This window comes from Nannobrachium achirus (assembly GCF_963921795.1).
Source record: "Nannobrachium achirus genome assembly, chromosome: 20".
Classification (NCBI taxonomy): domain Eukaryota; kingdom Metazoa; phylum Chordata; class Actinopteri; order Myctophiformes; family Myctophidae; genus Nannobrachium; species Nannobrachium achirus.
Genome location: NC_137827.1, coordinates 34,731,512 through 34,754,688, shown reverse-complemented (window position 1 = coordinate 34,754,688; position 23,177 = coordinate 34,731,512). Strand labels below are relative to the sequence as shown.

Here is a 23,177-nt window from a genome sequence, read left to right as displayed (position 1 = left end):
TAGACAACTTCTGAAACCCCAGCAAGTCACAATAAACCCCACAAAGAGCTGGCATAAGCAGTACCTAAATCCAGACATGAGTGCAACGTCATGCAAAGAAACCCAAATGGAGGAAAAAATTAAAACAAATACGAACGCTAATTATACAAAAAAGCAAAGACGGGGAACTTTGTCCCAAAGTCATGTGTATGTTTTACAGTATTATACAGAATGACCTGACCTCAGTTTAGGGGTGGGGGGTGGAGAGGAAAGCACAGCAAGCCATTCTTAGCAGTCATGAGGGAAATTGTTAGGTACTTACATTTTTTTCTCATCTTTTTTTTTTTTTTTTGTATACAGAACGACATACACACTCGCTAATTATACACGTCTTGCTCCCTTGCAAGGTGTGAAGAAACAGTTTCAGTTCACATAGTGATTATCCTGTAAAGGTTACAGCATGCATTACTCTATGTGCCTAACGCCAGAGGGGATTGTTGTTGTTGTTGTTGTTGTTGTTGTTGTTGATGCTGATTCTTTCCAGTAGAGGTCTGGATTTCCTCATAGGATGGAATGGAGTTCTCTTTTCTCTCAGTGCTTGTATACCGTGACTGTGCCTATAGATGGGTACATTGCACAAAGAGGATTGTGTTTAATGCTCATGACAGTCACTGTGTGCAACACAGACTGTTTAATCTAAACCAAGGGTCTTCAACAGGGGTCCCGGGACCCCTAGGGGATCCTCAGAGTTACAACAGGGGGTCCTCCAAATCTTTGTGTGATAGAAAGAAAAAAAAATACATAATACATCTACATATTGTATAAAATTGTGTTGGAATTTAAAATGTTCATAGATTTCTTAGACAGAGTAGACTTGTTTGACAGCACTGTCATCAGTGTAGGTTGTTGGTCTAATGTGTAGTTAGCCACACCCACAGTGTTGGGTGAATGGTAAAAGGGGAGGGGTTGATTCTATGATGTAATTGTATCTGTGTTTTTGGACCAGCACTTTTGACCCACAAGGTGGCAGCCTCCAGGGGGAAAAAAAAGTCTAATTAGTAATGAAGTACTGTCAACCTCCTAGAAACATGAAAACCAGAAAAAGTGCAAAACTATGGCACCACCTCTTTAACCACTTGAACCATCAATACTTAGTCTGGCAGCTCTTGTTTCCCTCTACACCAAACCTCTTTGCCAAGAATAGCAGATCTACAAGCTCACAACGCCTCGCAGCTTGTAGATTGGCTATTCTTGTAGATTAGTTATTCTTTCTTGGCTAATGTATCACACATAATAGGGATACTAGGGTTCAAAGGTAGTGTAGAAAAAAACTCTGAGGACCCCCTGTTGAAGACCCCCGCTGTATAGGACAGCACTTAGGAGAGTACTTTGAAACTCTGTTAGCCGTCAATGCCTTTGCATCAGTCATCAAGAAAAATTCCTGATCAGTAGTAACAATTAGAGTACATCTCAACTTTTAATTAATGCTATTAAATGATATGAAATAGAAATGCAGTGCATACTTTTTGTCTTTGTTCAATCTGCCTCGGCTGGAAAACAGAAAATGGAAGGAAAATATTCAGAAACATACTGTATATGATTCATTTTCATTGGAGAGAAAATGAAACAAACAAAATGCACAGATTTCATAGGTCATATCAAACATATAATTTTGCAAATGTCTGAGTGTCTGTCTGTTGATCTGAAATCGCATCACCATTAGCATATGAACACACCTAACATAACTGTGAGGCCAGTTTGTCACTTTCACAAATCGTATGCTGTATATTAGCATTTTTGAGCGGTGGTCACACCGTCTCCATAGCGTGGCCGTCTGTGTATGTGTGTCTGTCTGTATGTAGCCTCTGGTGTAGCCTGAGTACCCTGGGTGACCAGAGAGGTGCTGTTGAGTCTAGTCTGCCCTGAGCATCATCTGCAATACCAGTGGCGGCCTGAGTGACATGCATGGATGGATGGATGGATGGCGCTCTCTCTCTCTCGCACGCAAACAAGCACCCCCCCCCCCCCCCCCCCCATATTATTATTATTTTTATTATTCATATTTTTTTAATATTTTATTTTAATATTTTTTATTATTATTATTATTATTATTATTACCCATATATATATATATATATATATATATTTTGCTGTTGCGCAGCCTCCACGACCACCGCTCAGTTCACACGGGTGTGATTTTTATGGTGTATCTACTATCTATTCTGCATCTAGCATGAGGCTCATCTATTCTGCATCTAGCATGAGACAACATATGTTTAACCAGCTCTGTGTGTGTGTGTGTGTGTGTGTGTGTGTGTGTGTGTGTGTGTGTGTGTGTGTGTGTGTGTGTGTGTGTGTGTGTGTGTGTGTGTGTGTGTGTGTGTGTGTGTGTGTGTGTGTGTGTGTGTGTGTGTGTGTGTGGATGCGCGCGCGCAGGCGGCGGGGTGGGGGTGGGGGGAGTGTCATGGCCCTGTTACAGATGTTGTCCAAAGATCATGCAGATCGGTACACAGTATCTCTATAGCCATTAAACGAAACAGGTATTTCTAACATTGATGCTCCTACATATTATCATGTAAGCACCAGTTAAAGTTACTTTCCATCCCTCATATACTGTGTGCACAGTGCACCCCATAACCCACACACTGCACATCATTTCAGAGCTCATATCTTTGAACGGGTAAGGGCTAGTTATGATACATTCATCAAATGTTTAGCTGTGTTAAATGTTTTAAAGGTTAGAAATGTTTGTAACTTAGGAAAAAGAAACAATTTAATATAAACAATTTAATTTAGGCATTTTGCAGACGCTCTTATCTAGAGTGTCTTACAAAATGCAAGATGCAAGCAAGCGGCATGAACCCTAATCAACCAATCTGAGTGAGAGATAAGAAAACGACAGTACTGTAACTAGCAGGTAGACATCTGTATAGTACATGCATCTGGTCTGGCAAATTTGCAGACTGACTTACCTCGGTCCCCACCGTTCCGCATGCTGGCCTCTTCTTCATCTACATCAACTTTAAACCCAAACCCCAAAACATCAGTTAAGGTTGCTATTAGCACCCACGTTAAAATACTTTAAACACAAAACAACTAATCATATCATATTCAACAGACTAAAAAGCCAACACAAAATAAAACAAAACAAAACAAAAAAACATCAAACTCAAACATGGGCAGAGACAAAAAATATATAATTGGGATGGCAGATATACTATAAAGTTTAAGCAACGAGCTCACACTAATAAAGGACTAAATCTAGACGAACCTGAATGGAGTTCTTTGACCAGCGACGACATGGTGTTTGTGATTGAATCAGCAGCAACTAACAGATCATTCCGAAGATTTCTTGGCACACCTGGAACAGAGGGAGATTCCAAGGATTTAATTCCAAAATAGCACATATCTATCTTTGAAAGTTAATAACATTAGGCCTAGAGCATATAACAAATGAACATTTTAGGTAGGTCCGCTAGTATCCCTCTATGATCTACAAGCTCTCAATGCAATGTGCTGCACACTTGTAGGTCATCTACTTTAGCCTAAATTCACGCTAGGGTTAATCACTATGGACTCCAGTTAATTGTCAAAAATAAATATATTTCTTTATAGCAGTTGTGTTAAGCCCTTTGCACACAGGACAGTTGCGTTTTTTTCGTTTGCGGCATGAATAAAACGCATTGGATTTGGTGTGCAATGCTGTGCGGAATCGGCGCTGCGGATCCCAAAAGGAGTCATAAAAGGAGTGATGAGTTTTTTACCGCATGCGACAAGACGCACAAATCGAACTGGGTTCGATCGAGAAAAAAACGCACGACCGCAGCCACTCGTCGCACGGCCAATTCGGATCCGGTGTGCATGAGGTCATAGAGAATCATTGTTTTCTTTTTAAAAAGTGAAATTGTCTGTTTTATCCGTACGGATAAACGCGCCTGTGTGCAAAGGGCTTTATGGTGCACTTATTTGTATAGGACCTTCTTCCCCCTCTACACAAAGTCTCTTCACCGAAAACAGGCAAACAGGCTTGTAGATAAACTGTTTTCGGTGAATGTTCAGCCCAGAATGGGGGCTGCTAGAGTTAATAACATTAATTAATCAAGTTCTAAGTCATTCAGACCGACTGACCGTGAGCAAAGGCCTCCAGCACATCACCTCCTACGCCTGCCAGGCAGTCCTGGGGTGTGTGAGTAGGCGTGGACCCAGCGGAGGTGGACCTTATGGGCATGGGCATTGAGCAGCCTGCACCATGGCTCGGGGAAGAATGAGGGGAACTTCCAGACTGGGACTGGAATGTACAAACATTGTTACCAGTTAAAGAGCAACTTCACATTAAACACATTTGTTTTGGTTAGAAAATGACTGTATACACTAAGTAATAGGGAAAGGATCATTTATTGCAATCAATTGTTTATTCAAACTAAATCACATCAAATCACAGACATCCTGTGTTGGAAAAAAAATAAAGTCAGTGATGTTGCAGTGTACTGGAATACAGTACAATATCACACCGTGTTGGTGTTGATGGTATTGATGTACCATGTTTGTAATAAACACACATTATATAACGTTATAGCAGCGTTTTAGTCCCTGTAGAAATCCTGCCTTAAAGGTGACATTTTCTGTTAACACAGACCTTTTACAATTTACATGTTGGTAGCCGTTACATAACGGGCTCACATTTACAACCATTGTACTACAACATCAGCCACTGCACAAACATGGCCCAATGTTATTTATGAGATAGGACTAGGAGCAGAGACAGGAAACCTAGGGCAGAAAAAGATAATCGCGGTTCACAAGCACATGTTCTGTGCATTAACTGGCATTATTACCCGGCTTGTTAGAAAGCTTGATTCTGATTGGTCGAGCGCTGAAATCAGAGGTCTGCTATCACCCGATAACAGACCGCTCCGCTCTATAACAGACCGCTGCCTAATCAAAGACTCAGAGCACCTGCTGCAGTCAAGTTGCACTGCGTGAACCTTGTGCTGTAGCCAACATGTCAGCCATGTAAACAACCACACAGCGACATTTACAACTAAACGTTGATCTCAAGAATGTTTTTAAAAATATTTTAAGCGAGAAATAGAGGACGTAGTATCAGAAAATGGATTCTATCTAATCAGCACTTCCTTGTTTTCCAAGGCAACCGTGTCGCGCTGGGAGGACGCCCAGCGCAACACTTGTGGAACACTTCCAGCCGTCTGTAAACAAGGAAATACTTTTTTTGTTTTTAGTTTTGAGTCAAATTATTACTTTTATTTAGTAGCCGGGTAATAAGCGGGATAATGAATGGCTCCTTACTTCCCTTCGGACTGATAACTCCCCTCGGCTGCGCCTCGGGGAGTTATCAGTCCGTCGGTCAGTTATCTGTCGTCATTCACCGCGGAGCCATTCATTATCCCTTACTGAGCCACCAGGCACCCCGCATGGCCAAAATGTTTTGGCCCTGCCAGAACCTACTTACTACGACATGGATTAGCTTGTAGACACAGTCACGGTCAATGTCATTGACCCTGTCACACTGAACAACCCAGGACGGTCACGGTGAATGATTTTGCCACGTTAATTTGCTGTGATATGGAAAAATTGTCTAGGACGACACAGTGTGTGCTCACCTTAAAGGACCTACACCATGAATTTTCACTTTTTCTATTTTAAAACCTTTTTTTGGGGTCCCACTGGCACCTTCTATCCTCACAAAGTCCAATTTCTGACCGTTGTGTCTTTCTCTGGTTTTGGGCAGACAGAGATGAAAAGCTTTCCACGGGTTCTCAGAACAGTGCTGTTCTGAGAGTTGACGAGAGTGACGTCACTCTCGTTTCCCGGTTTTTTTTCAGAGTCAAAAAAAAAAATTCAAAAAACTTTTTTTTTTCAGTAAAAAAAAAAAATCAAAAACATTTTTTTTTTCAAAAATTTTTTTTCAAAACTTTTTTTTTTCAAAAAAATGCAATGCAGTCAAAAATTATTTTTTTTCAATTTTTCTTTTTTTTTCAAAACTTCAAAAAAAAATTTTTTTTTCAAAAACTTTTTTTTTCAAAAAACTTTTTTTTTTTCAAAAACTTTTTTTTTCAAAAAACTTTTTTTTTCAAAAACTTTTTTTTTCAAAAAACTTTTCTCAACTGATCAGAATCGTTTTATGTGCTGACTGTAAAGGTTTACAGTTATAACAGCTAAAAAGCATTTAGAATACAGTTAACCGTTACACCCTGGCAGTATACCTGCACACAGAGGTCAGATAATTAATTCAGTAATGAGGGGACACCTAGGGCTGTCACGATTATGACATTTTACATGACGATTATTTGTCACTCAAATAATTGCGATTAACGATTTAATTGTGTCTTTGTCGTTGACAATGACATTTATGTTTGGCTTTTAGGCTTTGAAGTTGCACATGGCAGATATGACACATAACCTAAATATACAAATAAATTACTGACATATTTGACAACTTAAAAAAGGACATTGATAGTGGAAATAGCCGATTGTGAGCTTGTAGATCTGCTATTTCCACATTTTTTTACATTAAAAAAATATATATGAAAGTTTTCAACATGGAAACGATTATGACGATTATGAAAAATAATCGCGATTATGTCAAATAATCGCGATTAGACGATTATGTAATAATTGTGACAGCCCTAGGGACACCACAACTTATTTCGGGAATTTGGGGGAGGGAGTTTTTAGAGGCTGATGACCTTACTGCCTCTCAAAAGTGACATTTATTAAAGCAAACATACACACACATGTGGCACTTAAGCCCTTAAAAGGATGGGAAAATAAAGCAGTAATCCAAATGGCAGATAGCCTTATGGTAACTTTACCCCCCGGCTGCCTGAGCGCCGGCTCACCATCCATACACTGTCCATCTATAGTGCACCTTTACATGGTTCCAGATCGGTAATGAGAACCATGTGTGGGCGAGAGGCTGGGGGCTGTGCTGGGTAGGGTGCTATGGCTTGCAGAGAAAAGGGGCACTGTGTGCGCGCCTGGCAGCGGGGGCAGAGCCCAGGCCCGTGGCATGACGCCAGGCAGCAGATGGCCAGCCAGACTGCAGTCACATTAGACGGGGAGGTTGTTAGCGTTGATGAAAGGAACAGGTCTCTGACATTTCGGGCAAAGAAAAACACGGATCTTGACAACCCGCGCCCCACCGCAGGCCTGAGAAAAACCTGTTTTTTAAAAGGTCATATCTGGCATTTAGGCTCGGCCAATGGCTTAGAACGAAGGCAATGTAATGCTGAGCCAGCCTGAAATGAGAGGTCTGATTTGTGTAACTTGGTTAGATCGTGGATTCCTAACATTATCTTTTCATAAGATTTATACCATGTGAAAACATGGTGTGTATATCTTATACTGTAACATTCACGCCATTCATTTGTATGGAGAGCTAGGAAAGCATTGCAATTCTACAATATGTGAATCGTCTGTTGTAAAGATGGAAGTACAGTCACAGTGTTGTTACACTAAGTGCTGTGATGTCAGCCAATTATTGCGCCTCGCAAACTGAATTAAGGGCCACTTACTGCCTGCTTTTGCTCTTCATCCTATTAGCCAGCCAAAGGTAAGCAGAGAGAAAGAGAGAGAGAAGAGAGAGAGCGAGAGAGAGAGAGAGAGAGAGAGAGAGAGAGAGAGCGAGACAGAGAGAGAGAGAGAGAGAGAGAGAGAGAGAGAGAGAGAGAGAGATAGATAGAGTAGAAGTGTGAAAGCAACAGAATTAAAGCAGTGAAAGATAGCAGACAGCTTTTCTGCATGCACAGTAAGGTACTTTGAAGTGACTACAAGGGATACCTTGGTATTTTAAATTGTACTCCGCCAGGAGATTCATGCATTCGCCCCTGTGTGTATGTGTACTGTATGTGTGTCTGTCCACATCTAAAGGTGCATACTATCAGGCCAATCAGCATTATATTGTTCTTGTGCATGCTGCCAGCAGGCCAAGGACCGCAATTCCAGAATATTTTTCAAAACGGACAACGACAGGAAGGCTTTTTTTGTATAGAGGGTATGCGTATGCATAAAGTGAATGGCAAATCGAGTGACAAAGTGAGTTTCACATTGTATAATGTCGTTTAATGCAATCAGATAGGACTTTCTGTTTTCATGTATGGGCTGTCAAGGCCAGAAAGTCGTTTTTTGCCACTCAGTACGTGTTTCTGCATAACTTCCGGGTATGATGATGATGTCATGCGCATACCCTCTATTATCCTGTTACATAAAATTGGCTAATGGGAGGACCGGCGGGTGGACTACTACGGACACGCCACTATAACTCAGACCATAAACAAACCCAATACGCCTATATATAGGCATGTCACTATGACTCAGACTAAACAAACCCAATATGCCCATAGGCATATACTGTACATGTATGGAGATCTGGTTGTCCAGGGCCACAGATTCCACCACTATGCCCATACAGTATATACTGATGCATAGGCGATCTCCATATATAGTCATAAAAGGGGCACAGGTAGACAGACAGATAGGCTATGGGCACAAAAGGGACAGACAGACGGGTACAACGAGTACTCTGGGTGCGTTCGGAAACCCGCACCGGGTGTGTGCTCAGTGTAGTGAGTGCAGTGGCCGTGACGTTGGAGAGTGCGTTCAGTGTGGCTTATTTACGAACGACCAGTTTTAAGAGGCAGCTGTGTGCTTTTTCACTCTGAACTCTGAAGGTAAACTTTCTGAAAAGCAGCAGTTGCTGCTGAGTATGCTAACGTAACGTTGCTATTAGGAGATGTAGGTCTAATTCACAACATTGGCATACCTACTGTTAATTTACATGTTGATGTGTGTGAAACTATCAAGCCCAAACGACCAATTAAGCTGCAATAACTAAAATAAGTGCTGTATTTTGCGGTTATTTCCTCCATTGTTCATAGCTGAGAAGCATTCGAGACACGGCCATGAAAACCAACCAATCAGAACACCGCACCACACCACCACACCGCCAAACCCCATCTTCTGAGTAGGGTTGGTGAGTGCGTGCACTCAACACACCAGTGCGCCGCACACTGGATTTCCGAACGACAACGCACCAAGTGCACCGAATAAACTAACGACAACATGGCACACCAGTGCGTTGAGTGCGCATTTCCGAACGCACCCTCTGACAAAGCTTATTGAACTGTTGTTTTTCCTGCACCTGGACACTTGAGGTGGATATGCGTACACTACCTCTTCATGCATAAAGGATACCCATCCAATGAGGCTATAGACTGGAACTAGCCAATCAGGTGCCTATCTGGTGTCTATTATGGGATCTATACTAACTAGCCATTTACAATGCTCTTGCCCCCTCCTGCTTACAGGTTGTACCAGTGTTAGCCAATCACAGACATGAAAATATGCCAGCGCAAGTCCACTTTAGATTAACACAAAAACGATATAATTTTTCAACATACCCCAGAACCCCCAAATCTGGAGAATCCTAATGTCTGTGCACATTCAACTCAGCTAAATAATGTCTTAAGACAGTCTTTAGGACCTTCGACACAATTTAGAGTGCTGATGTTTGCCAATGCATGCACGCACCAAGACTAATACAGTCGACTACAGCCAGAGCCAGGTATTTATAGCACCCATGTACAGCTGCTGGTCAAGCATACTGGATGTGAAAATAACGTGTTCTGTGTGTTTTGTTCGGGACATCCCTACTGAATTTAATGTTAAATATGTCATGCATGCATGCTGTATGGGTTGAGAAAGCAATGTCTGTGTCTTTTCTCTCTCTCTCCATCACATGCACATGAATGTCACACACGCACACGCAGGACTCTTTCATGAAACTATGCTGGCATGGTTGGCCACCTTTCAGATATACCATGTGTACATCTCAACCTGACCTACCAGCCATTATTATCAATTTCATGTACAGTTGTCAACTTGTGTAGCTGTTATGTCAATGACATTACACTGCTTACTTCCTCTTAGGACTCGCAAAGTGACCCGAGGGGCAGCAAAAACCCAACACATTTCAAAATGGTGATACAAACAAAACTTATACAGTATATGGCATTAACCATCAGACTTACGGAGACATTTGAATGAGAGGTAGACAATCAATGTGTAGGAGAGAGAGAGAGAGAGAGAGAGAGAGGGCGGAAGACAGCTGGGACTACGAAGAACTGATCACATGCCGCTCTACTGTTTCAGAGCTCTAGGTAATAATACAACTGAATGAATTACAACATTATTATTATTTGAGCATGCCTCCTGGCGGAGATTCGCAATCTACTGAGCGCACCTTTCAAGTGCCTTTTCAAGTGCCTGTCACGCACAGAGACTTTAACCTTTTTACCTGCAATGACTTACATAATCAAATTGAGATGCATAGCTATGTTAAAATATCCCTTTAAGTCAGTGTCTTTTGTGTCAATTAAATGAACACTATATTAATTTACCAAGTATCTTACCGGATACCGGCTTTAAAAAATCTCTTGCATTCTACATAGTCATACATCATTAGCATCAACTGCAACATACTGCCAAACAAAACTGCAAATAAACAATTTGATTGTGTCAGGGGGGCATGTGTTTACTATCTAAAGCTCTAAATGCGGTTCGTCTAATGTGCTAAACCAAATGTATATTTCATCATACGACACTCAAAACCGTCTCTCACTGAAAATAACTGCTTAAAAACCTGTTGTACTATAAACGACGACACGTCGTAAGATAAAGAATAAATGAGGCTTTTGAGACCTCTGTGTTCTTACCTTGAGCAGCCTCATGAGCCCCTCCAGTTGCACCATGAGCTCCCGCCTGCTCTCCTGCAAGGCCGACATGCGTCTCTCCAACTCATCTTTCCTGTGTCTGTGGCCAAAGAGGGCCAAAAGAAATGTGGAAAACAGTGGCTTAGACCAGGGGTTCCAAACCTTTTTGTCTCAGGGCAACCCATAAATATTTTTTTAATCCGAGGCACCCCTACATTATAATTTTCACTCCCAGCACCTTATATTTATAGCATATCGTCGTTGTCGGGTGGAAACCTTGTATGTCCAAAACCGTTTGTTTTGTATTTATCATCTATAAAATGTACTAAACTAGTGAAAACAGCAGATCTACAAGCACACAACGCCTCGCATCGTTGTGTGCTTGTAGATCGGCTGTTTTCACTAGTTTTGTGCGACAGTCTTGTATAAATTCCAAATATTATCAAATTATCTCGCGGCACCCCTGGACTGCTGTCACAGCACCTCAGGTTGCCCCGTCACCCACTTTGAAAACCCCTGGCTTAGACTAGGACTGCAAACAAACGATTGTTTTCATAATCAATTAATCTTCATTTTCTGTTGCACTTTGACCAGACCACGTACAGTATATGCAGATATATGAATAATACCTGCATGTCGACTTAAACCCTATAGCATCCATATTTTGGGGGTAACATTCACCAAAAATAGTAGCTTACAATGCACCGCAAAGCTTGTAGATCGGCTATTTACTGGGAAGAGATTTGGTATAGAGGGGAAAAAAGAGCAGACCAAGTACAGAGCCAAACTAAGCATTGAAGGTTTTAACTATATTGGCCTTTCTCCTCATATCAGACACCTTGTGACCAAATGAGTAAACAAAAGGCACCAGCATTTATGTATAAACAACAGAATACAAAGATTTATTGACTGCACCATTCTATTTAACTGGCCATTACTTACTGATGTAATTAGTACTGACTTGTATAAGTTTGTATCTCACATCTTCAACAATCAACCACTATACCTCTGGAACCTTCAGTATCCTGTGATTCACCAGTTGTGGGTCAATTTAGCACCACAAAATATTGTCATTTTCTGTTCTGTTTGGTCATCCTCCAACTCCAAGGTTAAATGTCTGTCCATCTCTCTGGCGAGGACAAAACTGGCTCATCAGTTCCCTCTGGTGTTCATGGGATGTACTCCAATATGAGAGTGAGAATTACCACACTACAGAGCAGCACTGCTCTCCAGTCTGTCTGCCCTGTGTCCTGGTATCACACTCTCACACAAACATCTGCTGCTTCTGCCTATCAATGCTGTCCTATACCCTGGGGCGAGCCCAAAGCAATATCAGGGCAGTCCAGCCAGCCGTCCAAACGCCAAACCCAATCCAACTCCTCTCAGAACATTAGATTGATAATGTATCTTTCTCCGAGTTCTGAAATCCTCTCCAGGCTGGGCAGAGAAGGAATGTCACACTTGAAAATTGGCTCAATGAGTCAGATAAGGCCCTTTTAAACGCTCTTCAATAACAACTGCCACTGTGCCTCAGCCAAAACAGGATGGTCTGATCCTGATGATCACTGGAGCACTTGCATGGCGTGCATCAGTGCACGCCATGCAGGGGCGTCAAAAAGGGGGGAAACGTGGGACTGAGTTACTAGGGCCCAAGGGGCCTCACAGCGCGGCTGCGAGCTTGTAGATCTTGTAAGTCAAATTTTGCATCTGGGGGGTCCCCGAAACGAAATATTTTGAGATGGGGGTTCGTGGCCAAATACATATAATTTCGGGGGGTCCTTCACATGAAAAAGTTTGAGCACCACTGACATAGAAACAAAAAAACCTTAGAAGGATTTGAAATATTCAAGACCACGATTTTTCAAATGAGGGGCCCACAGTGAAAATGGTAAATGGTGCATTTATATAGCGCTTTTATCCAAAGCACTTTACAGAGATTGTGCATTACATTCACCCATTCACGCACACATTCATACACCGGTGGCGGAGGAAACCATGCAAGGCACCAACCTGCTCACCGGGAGCAATGTGGGGTTCAGAGTCTTGCCCAAGGACCCTTCGACATTAACTCAGGGGGAGCCCCCTGGGAACCCTTCGTGCTCTAATAACGGTTTCTCTACCCCTGAGCTATGCCGTGAATCCTTGTACCCAGGGCCCAGAATTTGGTGTGACACCCCTGACGCCATGCCATCATATAAAAAAGAATTACGCCACCAAAGACGAGCAGGGAATTGAATAACCAGAAGAGAAAAAGAAGAAAGGGATCAATTAACGTGCGCTTCAGTGATTCTCTTATTATAATGTACTATTGAATTACTTCATATCTCTGAATGGATCACATAGAAACTTAAGTACAGCAAGTGTCATTCATGGTAGAAAGTGATGCCACTTCCCCCCAGGATGAGGCTCTATCCAGGCTTGAGCCCAATATCCCTCCCTGTGCTTTTTGCCTGCAGACCGATAACATTCTACAATCTAGAGATGGCGATGAAGACAATTCAAAGCACAGTCTATAATTAGAACGACTTTAGCTCTACTAGAGGAATGTATTTTGCTGACACAAATACAAGAACCCTTGAATAGTTTAGCTGCTTGATAACCCGATACAACCCACTCCCTGTTGTTCGCCAATCAAAAGAAACACTGCCATGCTGGGCCAAGCTATGGAATTCTAAATGTGTTTCTGTCAGTTGTCATCAGTGTGGGGTAAACTAAGCCACAGGCTTCTTCAGTCAAAAGACAGAGCATTTTGCACAAGATAATATATAGTATCACTAGTCCATACCTGGGGTTGTGCGCATAGCCGCAGGAACTAGGGGTGCTAGATGGACGCCCCAACCCTGACCCCCCCCTCCCCAAGGTAGGCTTGGTTATTATGCGCTTTGTACACACTATAGTATATGTTTGATTACAATTTTGGTGAGGAGGCTTCTCATTTGATCATGGCTGTTTGTAACAACCCGGTCATTTACCTGACATTGAGTCCTAACAGAACGTTCATTCGAACACTGCGTTGTGAATAAACACTGATCCCATAGCCCATACTGTGGGAAAAGTGAAAAACGGGTTCCTTCATTATGTAATTTAGTTGGATAACATAGCAATGCACATGAATGTTTACAAAGACACAGATGCTGCACAGTAAAATCCTTACCTAACCTTTAATTTATACATTTGTAACTGAGAGTGTACAAATGGACCCGTAAGGGTACCGCAAATCTTGTGATTTTACCCACTGCAAGCACATACTGTGCACACATACAATGTATTACCAGTATTACCATATACTGTACTCTACCTGAGGAGCCGTAGTTCAGCCAGTAGGGTAGGATTCTGTTGGGCTTTTTCTGGGGTGGGCTGGGAGGCCTGCTCGTGCTCCAAGCGCAGCCTCTGGATCTCCTGAAGGATCTCCCTGAGGAGCCCATAGATACAAGAAACATCAGCAACACACCACAGTGACCAAACCTAACTGTTTAACAACTACAAGTATCAAATAATCAATAAGTTAATGAGTGAGTCATCATTTGTTTTAGATCTTGGGAGAACAAAGGCGAGTAATTAGAAGAACTGACATTGCAATTCCCACTATGGTCAGCCATACAGAAACATTGGGGAATCGCTATTCTCTGTTTAAACTAGAACCCGCCATGTACTTCAATATGTCTTTAATATGACAGACAGTTGGAAAGCTGACAGTCATAGGCATTCTGGGCACCTCGGTACATAGTTATACAGTATGTGTAGGCTGTCATCTTATGTATCTAGTAGTGTACTCAATCATATCGTATGGAAGCATTATCCAAATTCAGATCACCTCAGGCGAGATGTAATAAGACTAAATCAGATGTAGACGTCAATCACTGTGATACACAATGTGCAGCATCCCACCTGTTCTTGTTCTCTAGCTCGGCAATCAGCTGTCTTTGCTGCTTGTTGGCGTCAAAGTTGAAACTCAGATCTGTTGGAGGACATTGTTGCTGAAAGACAAAATTATCATAAAAAAAATATATATATATTAACAAAGAATAGAAGAGTATAAAAGTCAAATCCCACACGCTATGCTATCTGTTGACAACAATGAACGCTATGCTATCTGTTGACAACAATGAAACAGTAATGAGTGACCTATTAGAGGCTTTATATATATTTTATATGTATAGAGGATCTTTGCTCCTGCTGTGATCTACCCTTTAACTTAATGAGCAAGCTCAGTATCAGGGCAGTCAATACAATTAATCTGATGCCAATACAATTATTGTATTGTATAATATTCTAATCTATTCTATAGGAGAAAAACATTATTATTGTTATTATTTTACCTTATAGTTCTCAAAATGAGACAAAAATCTCACATCTCTTGGTCTTTGTTCCCCATAAAGTGAAACTAACGAACAAAACAAACAGAGAGATTTGCCTATTCTTCAAAACCTCACCAAAGAAGAAATAGCATTTGGCAAAGAAGTTAAATTATCTAGCCGCCTTTGGCAAATTTTAATTTTCACTTGCTAAACACATTAAATAGAAATTCAGACTATGACAATACAGGATTAAACATATAAGGATGAACTGCTTTCTGCAGTGTGGATTCATCCAGCTCTTGCATCAGTGTTGAAAAGTTCTCCAGCCAGACAGAGACAGTGCACAGTACTCCGCTGTACGACATAGTATAAATCAGCCAACTTGTCAGAATGGTGAATGTGAAATGCGGGTTGACTGAAGTGGACCACGGGGCACGCTTGGAGCTCACTCACAGTGGAGTTGCCCGCTTCAGCTGCCAGTCGGGCAGCGTAGCGAGCGATGAGGCGGTGCTCTTCGTCTAGCCGGCTAGGACTCTCCAAGACACTGACCGAATAGACAGAAAGAAAACGTTACACAGACACACCACACACACATGCGCGAGCGTACGCACACACATAGATTTATTTATTGTACATGTACAGTAAGAGGAATATGGGTACGTGTGAAGGTTTCATTCATGGAATATTTCTAGAATTACATCAGAAATTGATCAGTGTGCTATTTCAGAAGTACAGACATTCCTGTCCTGTCCTGTGTTTTGTAAACACAGACCTCGATAAAGCTGATAGCTGATCAGTAACCATAATAGTTTTACTCAAAATTTGGTCCGATTTTCAAAGGACAGGTGTCTCGTGGTGGAATGAAACGCTTCACTTGTACCCTCATTGTTTTCATATCAATTAATTTAATAATAAAATAAACTTCGACTGAACTGCCCTTAAAGAATGCCACATGATTATGACTCGTGTGGTAATGGACTGACTATTGGATATTATGATTTGAGATGGGAATTAGAGGTTACCAATGCAGCATGCCAAATGCTTTGGCAGCTGTTGTGCCAACGATCATTCCCAATCCCCATCATTTTTTACGCGTGTGACTGTGAATGGCAGTGGGTGTGGTACATGACATGAACAGATGATGGGGAATATGTTTGCCCCATTTTAGTGAGTCTGTAATGAGAAGTGAAGGAGAGTTGAAATGACACTCGGCTCCCTGCGTGCGTGAGGACAGCTCTTGATCTGCCTCTCTGACTGGGGAGCGAGCAATGATTAAGCCCATTAAACCCAATCTGTCTTCAAGAAAACACAACTAAACTCCAGTCACTATATGTTGCAAAAATGCCAATTTTGTGTGAGGAAAGAAAATATAAATAATGCGGTTATTTCACTGATTTTATTTTCTTTATTTTTTCTTACACCAGCGACAATGTATCTTGGAATAAAGCAGTTCACCCACAAGGCTCTATTACAAAATGGTTGTGATTCAGTGAACATTATTGAAATAAGATGGCTTACAACACATACAAGTCAAATAATCTTATCTTGGAGGCAGGTTTCTAGTCCCGTTTGAACGGTTTGAAGACTCAACATTTTAGGACTCAATACACATTTAACACAATTGTTATGACTCAATACAAGATTAAAGCTATACTGTGTAAGTTGCTCAACTTGTGGTCAGTAGCTCTATAGCAAACCTCGGTCGCGTCCGTGTCTTTCGGCCGTTTTTCGGTTCTCACACCCCAGCGTCTGCCTCCACCTCGCCGAGATCTATCTTTTGAGGGGTCCCTGGTTCCTGTGCGTTCAGCCATTCCGGAGATACACTCCTTCACCCACGCTTCACTGTGCACCCGAGTAGAGAGACACACGGGAGACTACAAATATGCCCGCCCTAGCGACCCCACTCCAAGATGCGCTGTGATTGGCCGGCAGTGTATAACCCTCGCTGTGATTGGCCGGTAGTATGATGACGTCATTTCGCCGCGAAATTCTCCCCCCCTCACGGCTCATAGAAAACATATAAAGAGAAGGCTTTTGAAGCTGAAAATAACGGAGTGGGGGTTCTAAAACTTTAGCGATTTAACAGTTAGGACCATTTTAAGATTTGTTTTATAAAAAAAGTTACATGGTATAACTTTAAATTATTTTTTAAAGGCAACTTTTTTTTTTGCAGCTTACAACTTAATTTGTGGTCTAAACTCTAGACTGTGCCGGAGGTCATCCTTGTAGATTAAAGTAATACATTAAGGTACATCAGAGTCCTTCTCTGTTGGCACATAAAGTGAGTTGACCCGACTAGGGGTCATTTGGATCTGGACTGCTCTGGCTGTGAAGCTGCATGCCTCTCTCTATGACTTTGATTCAGTGCCAAAGTTTCCTGGCACTTAACCTAGAATAAAGACAAGGATTCGTCAGTGATGTCATACACTTCACACTACACACACCTCCGATTGTTTGTGATTGTTTGGTGACATCACGGTTTTAGGTGCTTGTACCAGTCTCCAGTTGCATGTGTGAACTGTATAATAGTAAATATGAACGAATATTATTAGCTTTCCTGCATTTTGGCCTTGATACCCTGGCCTATACCAAGTCAATACCACCAGATTAGCTCAAACATTTGGCTTAAAATAAAATATGGTAAGAGTTGAAAGAAGACATTGGTATAGATATGCCAATGATATAGATATACCAATGACATAAGTCATTATGTATTTCCAATGTTTAGATTGTTACAAAGTATATGACATCTAGTATTTTAGGAGATGATAAGTCTCTGTATACATCTTGGACCTAATAGTATTGGCACCACAAACACGGCTATGTCTACCACTTGAGTTAAAAGATTTCATATCCACTGACATTTGTTCAATACCCAAGTTAACTCTAAATTAAAAACTCATCCAGCTCCGACAGCAAATTAGTTTTTTCTTTTTTTTAATATATATATCTTCTGGCACCGGTGGTTCTGCATGACTAACGGGTAATAAATTGCGGGGTGTCGGTTCGCCCTTGGAGGACTGGTGGTGAAACGACTGTCTGCGAGACAGAGAGCGAGAGAGAGCGAGGCAGGAGGGTAGCAGATGCCGTGTCAGCACAGCAGACAGTATCAGGGACAGACTGTGATGGAGGCTGGCTGGGAGCATGACTCGCACGTCTAGACCCGAAAGGAAACACCATTTCATACACACCAGCATGCGCTGCCTTCTTGTCTGCGATGACACCATAGCCTGAGCTCGCACAATTCTGGAGACCAGAGTGTCCCAACCGAATCAAATGAATTGTCTTTTCTTATTACAGTGAAAACTGTAATAGGAAGGGGAAGACACGCAGGAGATGACATTCAGTCTCGCGGCATTGCCACCAGAGGAGATCTGCATTATTTAGCAATGGCATCTTCAACTCACAGGACGTTAATGTGAACAGAGGCAGGCGAGTGCGAGGCGAGTGTAACCGTATCAACAGATTCATCTTTACAAGACAAATGTGGCAGCATATGTCAACTCTCTCAGACCCAGACAGTCTGGACGAGACTGAAAGTCTAAACAGGCCTGCTCCTTTTCGCTGCTTATCCAACAATATTAACCAGCATCCATGTGGATACTCAAACACAAACCAGTTGGCATTGGCATAATGTGCTATTTCTGCCCGAAATATGGCAGCAGCTTTCAAGTTGTTATGGCTCCAGCCCCTACTCTCCACCCCCTCACGCCGTCTCCCATGCTCCGACGCCTTCAGGCGAAAACATCGTTTGGCACGTGACATCTCCCTAGAACAGCTCTGACTCACAGAGCCAAATGTCAAGACAAAGGTTATCGGGCTCTTTCATTACTTTGCCACAGTGAAATAAACCCCAGGAGATCACAGCCTTTTTTTTCCTCTTCTCTTTACACATTGCAGCATTCCACTGACCTCCGTTGGTCAGGATGAACGGCACGATTTACCGCCCGAGGTGTCTCAATCATGTCAGCTCTCTTCAATTCGCCTTTATTCTGGACACTGTTCACAAAATACGTATGTAGCCTCCGCATTGCTCAAAATGTCCTCCCTAATGAGACATTTGATCTAGTAGTGAATGTGGTTTTCTTTGTATTAAAAATAAAATAAGATCTGTCAGTGGGGTGTAATTTCTTTACCTCTTCAGAATGCATTTGCTACCTTGACACTAGAGTTGGGATAGAGGTAGCTGCCTCATTTTAAGATGTTGGCTTTCGTGGGACGAAAGGTCATGAACCATGCAATTCTGCACTGTAAACAAGCTAAATTATCTGCCTCGGTAGCAGTTTTTTTTCCACTTGAAGGGAAAAACTGGAATTTAGGACTCAATAATAGATGAAACGACTTGTAAACGTTGGCATTTTGTTTGCAGTGTCTGTGTACTGCCCTTCAAGTGTCTTGAGTTTGCTGTCTAGGTAGCATCATCACCACATGGGCATGATGGAACAAATGGAAAAATATCCCCACATTGGATTCAAGCACTCGGTGCACCACTTTTACACTAACAAGGTCTTTGTCATGCAAATGTATCCAGCAGCTGACATAAAATAGTGGATGTGAACACTTCTGCTTTTCCTACAGAACAATGGTGGCTGTTGCACCACTTCATGCTTTCAACACAGAACATTATTTCCTTAACATTATGGTATAAAATTCAATACGGAAATCTGTATACTGTTCGGCCTACAATACACGAATGCACAGCAAATGTTACAGCAGACCATTCTTTGACGTTATGGTGTAACCTTCAATCAATATACTAAATCAATATACAGTCAGGATTACAATTACCACAAACTATTTTTTTCTTTAACATCTTAGTTCGTTCAGTCAATATACTGAATCAATATATCGTTAGGCCTGCAATACAGTACATGAATGTGGCATACCAAATTAGTACATTTTAACAGAGATTTATAATGTCTCTCAGCCAACTGGTTACCAAAACATTCCTTGTAACATATGACATGGGGTGTCGCACCAAATTTTGTGCCCTGGGTACTTTAGCTGTTGAAAAATAGTAGATATACAAGCTCACAGCGCGGCACCGAGTGCAGCGCTGCGAGCTTGTAAATCTGCTATTTTTGAAAACTCTTTGAATTTTTCAAATCCTTTTTTTGAAAAAATGTTTCTATGTCAGTGGTGATCAAACCTTTTCATGTGAAGAACCCCCAAAATGATCTGTATTTGGCCACGGACCCCCATGGTCCCCCCCAGAAGCACAATTTTAGTTACAAATGTTCGCTTAAAAAAATACATAATATATTCAAGATTTACACACATTTTCACGACTTTTCAAAAATAGCAGATCTGCTATTATTCAATAGCTAAAGTATAAAAATAATTAAGGCCCCTCCACCTTGGGCCCTAGTAACTCAGCCCCCCCCCCCCCCCCCCCCCCCTTATGCATTCACTATCATTCCATATCACTATGAAAGGTTCAACAAGCCTGCAGTAAAAAGTAGCACTTCTACGATGGCTGCATCCTACAAAGCACACCTGCTCCTCCCTCCCTCCAGATACAGTACACGTGTCCTCAGAGAAGTCCTCAGAGAATCGTCTCAGAGTGGTTTCATCTTGCTCGTGTAAATTACTATTACTATAAAGATACGGCTGAACAACGAGATGCTGTACGCTGTATGTAATGGGCAGACATGGAGGACAGAGTGCAGACACATTACAGCGCTTTCAGAGAGCACTCTTGTTATTGAATTCATAACCACAGCACGCTATTAGACGGTTCATTACCATTACAAATAAATAATAATAGGGATGGCCTTTAACTGGGGGGCTGAAATGAGAGGACAATTAGATAGCTTGCACATAGAGCCTCGCATCTATCTGGTTACACTATAACGGTGTAATTCCATCATGATCTCTTTGTCAAATGAGCCTGCTAAGTGGGTGTGCTCAGATATGCTTCATGACAGCGTAACAAATTTCTCTCTAAAAATACACACGCAAGGGCATATTGCTCTGGATGCAAACAACGTGTGTCTAGAGAAGCAATAACATCTGTAGTCCTGTTGTTCACCTCCTTTCAGCTTGGAAGAGAACGTTTGTCTCCCTCCCGTTTCTTTTTTATTCTTCTGCGCAAAAAGTGGACATCATTTGATATAGGGCGCGTGTGCTGTAACTTGAATATATGCATTGTCATCTTAAAATGTGCGGACTGGTTTTAAAGTTAACGTGTTCACACCGAGTCTAATTCCGTGGCATAAGTCCAGAAACATCTTCAAAAGCTGTGTGTGTGTGTGTGTGTGTGTGTGTGTGTGTGTGTGTGTGTGTGTGTGTGTGTGTGTGTGTGTGTGTGTGTGTGTGTGTGTGTGTGTGTGTGTGTGTGTGGCGCGCGCGTGCATGCGTGTGTTTATATGCCTGGGGGCGGGGGGACGTGTACCTGAGGCACTTACCTTTTGGTGGGTGTCGGTGCCCCAGAGGACATTAGCATTGTGTCGTTCATGTTGTTGGTCACTGGTTTCGGCTGACTAAAAGACAAGATTAGAGGTCTTTAATGCTACACTGCAGAGCCCTTTGTGCTTGTCACCAGGGAGCGTATGTGTGGGTGTGTGTGTGTGTGGTGCGTGTGCGTGCGTGTTGGGGGGGAGAGGACATTTGCATTTTATTAATAACCATGGATCAGCAATCCTGACTACACATGTACAAAAATTGTTTTATGTCTGGGAATTATTATCTGAAGTTGTACCCCACGCAAACTGGCAACGTGACACAATATCCACCAGTTCATTCTAAATCCTACAGGAATAATTTACTTTTACGATAACAGCTATTTAGATTTCTTCTTTTTTATTTAATGCCATCAGCTTGAACCTAATTAAAACAAGCAAGAGGAGCAACCGCAGACAAGGAATCTAATTAAACTAGGAAGCATGTGGTAAAAGGCAAGGAAAGGTGACATTGCAGGAGGTAATTTGTGAAAGTAAACAAAGCACTGGAGGTCCAGCTGGAGATAGTCTCTATCTCTCTCTGGCACCCAGACCTGCACAACAGTACCTCATTAGCAGATCTAAATATCTGTCCGCACATCTCAGGTGTTCCAAGTTCCTACAATAGCACTTCCCAGGGATGGAAAACAACCAGCACAATAGACAACGCCATATTTCCATATCTGTGTGGGGGAAATCTGTGTGTAACTCTGCGATCTCTCCACTACATCTTGCGTTTCAGTCATTAATGATTTCTTTTTTTCTCTCTCTCTCTCTTCATAATAGTATATTTTTTAATGCAAAGACGGCAAAGTATACATGGAACAGTGTTATGTTCTTGCTGTGCTTATTTCTGCAATGGAGAATTGTGGCAACTACGAAACTATTAACTATTAATTCCAGGTCGTATGGAATAGTGTTTCCAGCACAATGTAGGAAAAGCTGTATCCTGCTGGTGGTGTCAACAGTTGAACTGCACACACAATCTTTTCTGTACAGCGGCTGAATACTGACGTATAGTAGTTATGTCTGCATGATAGTAATCACAACACAGCATAATTTGTGGGTCCATAATTGCAAGTAATTTGAGGCATTTCTTTTCTTTTCTTTTTCCTAATTGTCAATAGGCTGAATTACTTAATGCATGAATTCTCTTTGCTGAGGAGTCAGTATGTTGTTCCCAAAAAGGGACAATTGTAAATTTTATATCATCCAAAAGCAAGCCATGGAATCATTTTTGGTGGTCCTTCACAAGTAATTCATGGGTCACAATGTTCATTTCCATAATAAATGGCACAGCCTTTTATTCTGCCTATCTGCTTAACTTTCTCACCACAAAATTAAAACGCAGAAATAAGACAAGGCAGCTGAGGGTCTCCCTGTGAATACTCAAAACTGGAACATGCAGGTGAATATGCCATATACAAGGCAGACAGCGTACACCAACACCAACATAACACACACACACACACTAATCCAATTTCACTTAGATCTTTTCTTTCCATACTCTCCAGACATTACGGAACGCCAGCTAAGTCTTTCCTTCCGGACACGCGAGCATCAATACCACTACCACTCAAGGTTCTTCTGATTAAAGGAAAAGGGAGACACGAGGAATCACTTACTTACCTCAGCGAGGACGGAAGGCACCTGCCTGGCTGGTCAAATACATCCAACTACCGCTGCTGCTGTTGTCAGATGCCTTGCTGTGCCCTCAACTGGGCGGGCGA

At 41.9% G+C, this 23,177-nt stretch overlaps 1 protein-coding gene across 1 annotated transcript in view; it reads right to left on the bottom strand.

Annotated features, from left to right (window-relative positions):
* dtnbb (dystrobrevin, beta b) overlaps positions 1–23,177 on the bottom strand; it is a gene marked incomplete at both ends in the record, with an annotated part of 48,287 nt that overhangs the window by 7,920 nt on the left and 17,190 nt on the right. Inside the window, 9 exons of the mRNA XM_080751001.1 lie at positions 2,952–3,035; positions 3,251–3,340; positions 4,108–4,267; positions 7,515–7,535; positions 10,713–10,809; positions 14,008–14,121; positions 14,598–14,686; positions 15,461–15,551; positions 21,415–21,489. Of these exons, the coding sequence (XP_080607127.1) occupies positions 2,952–3,035; positions 3,251–3,340; positions 4,108–4,267; positions 7,515–7,535; positions 10,713–10,809; positions 14,008–14,121; positions 14,598–14,686; positions 15,461–15,551; positions 21,415–21,489 (821 nt within the window). The remainder of the gene's footprint in view (positions 1–2,951; positions 3,036–3,250; positions 3,341–4,107; positions 4,268–7,514; positions 7,536–10,712; positions 10,810–14,007; positions 14,122–14,597; positions 14,687–15,460; positions 15,552–21,414; positions 21,490–23,177) is intronic.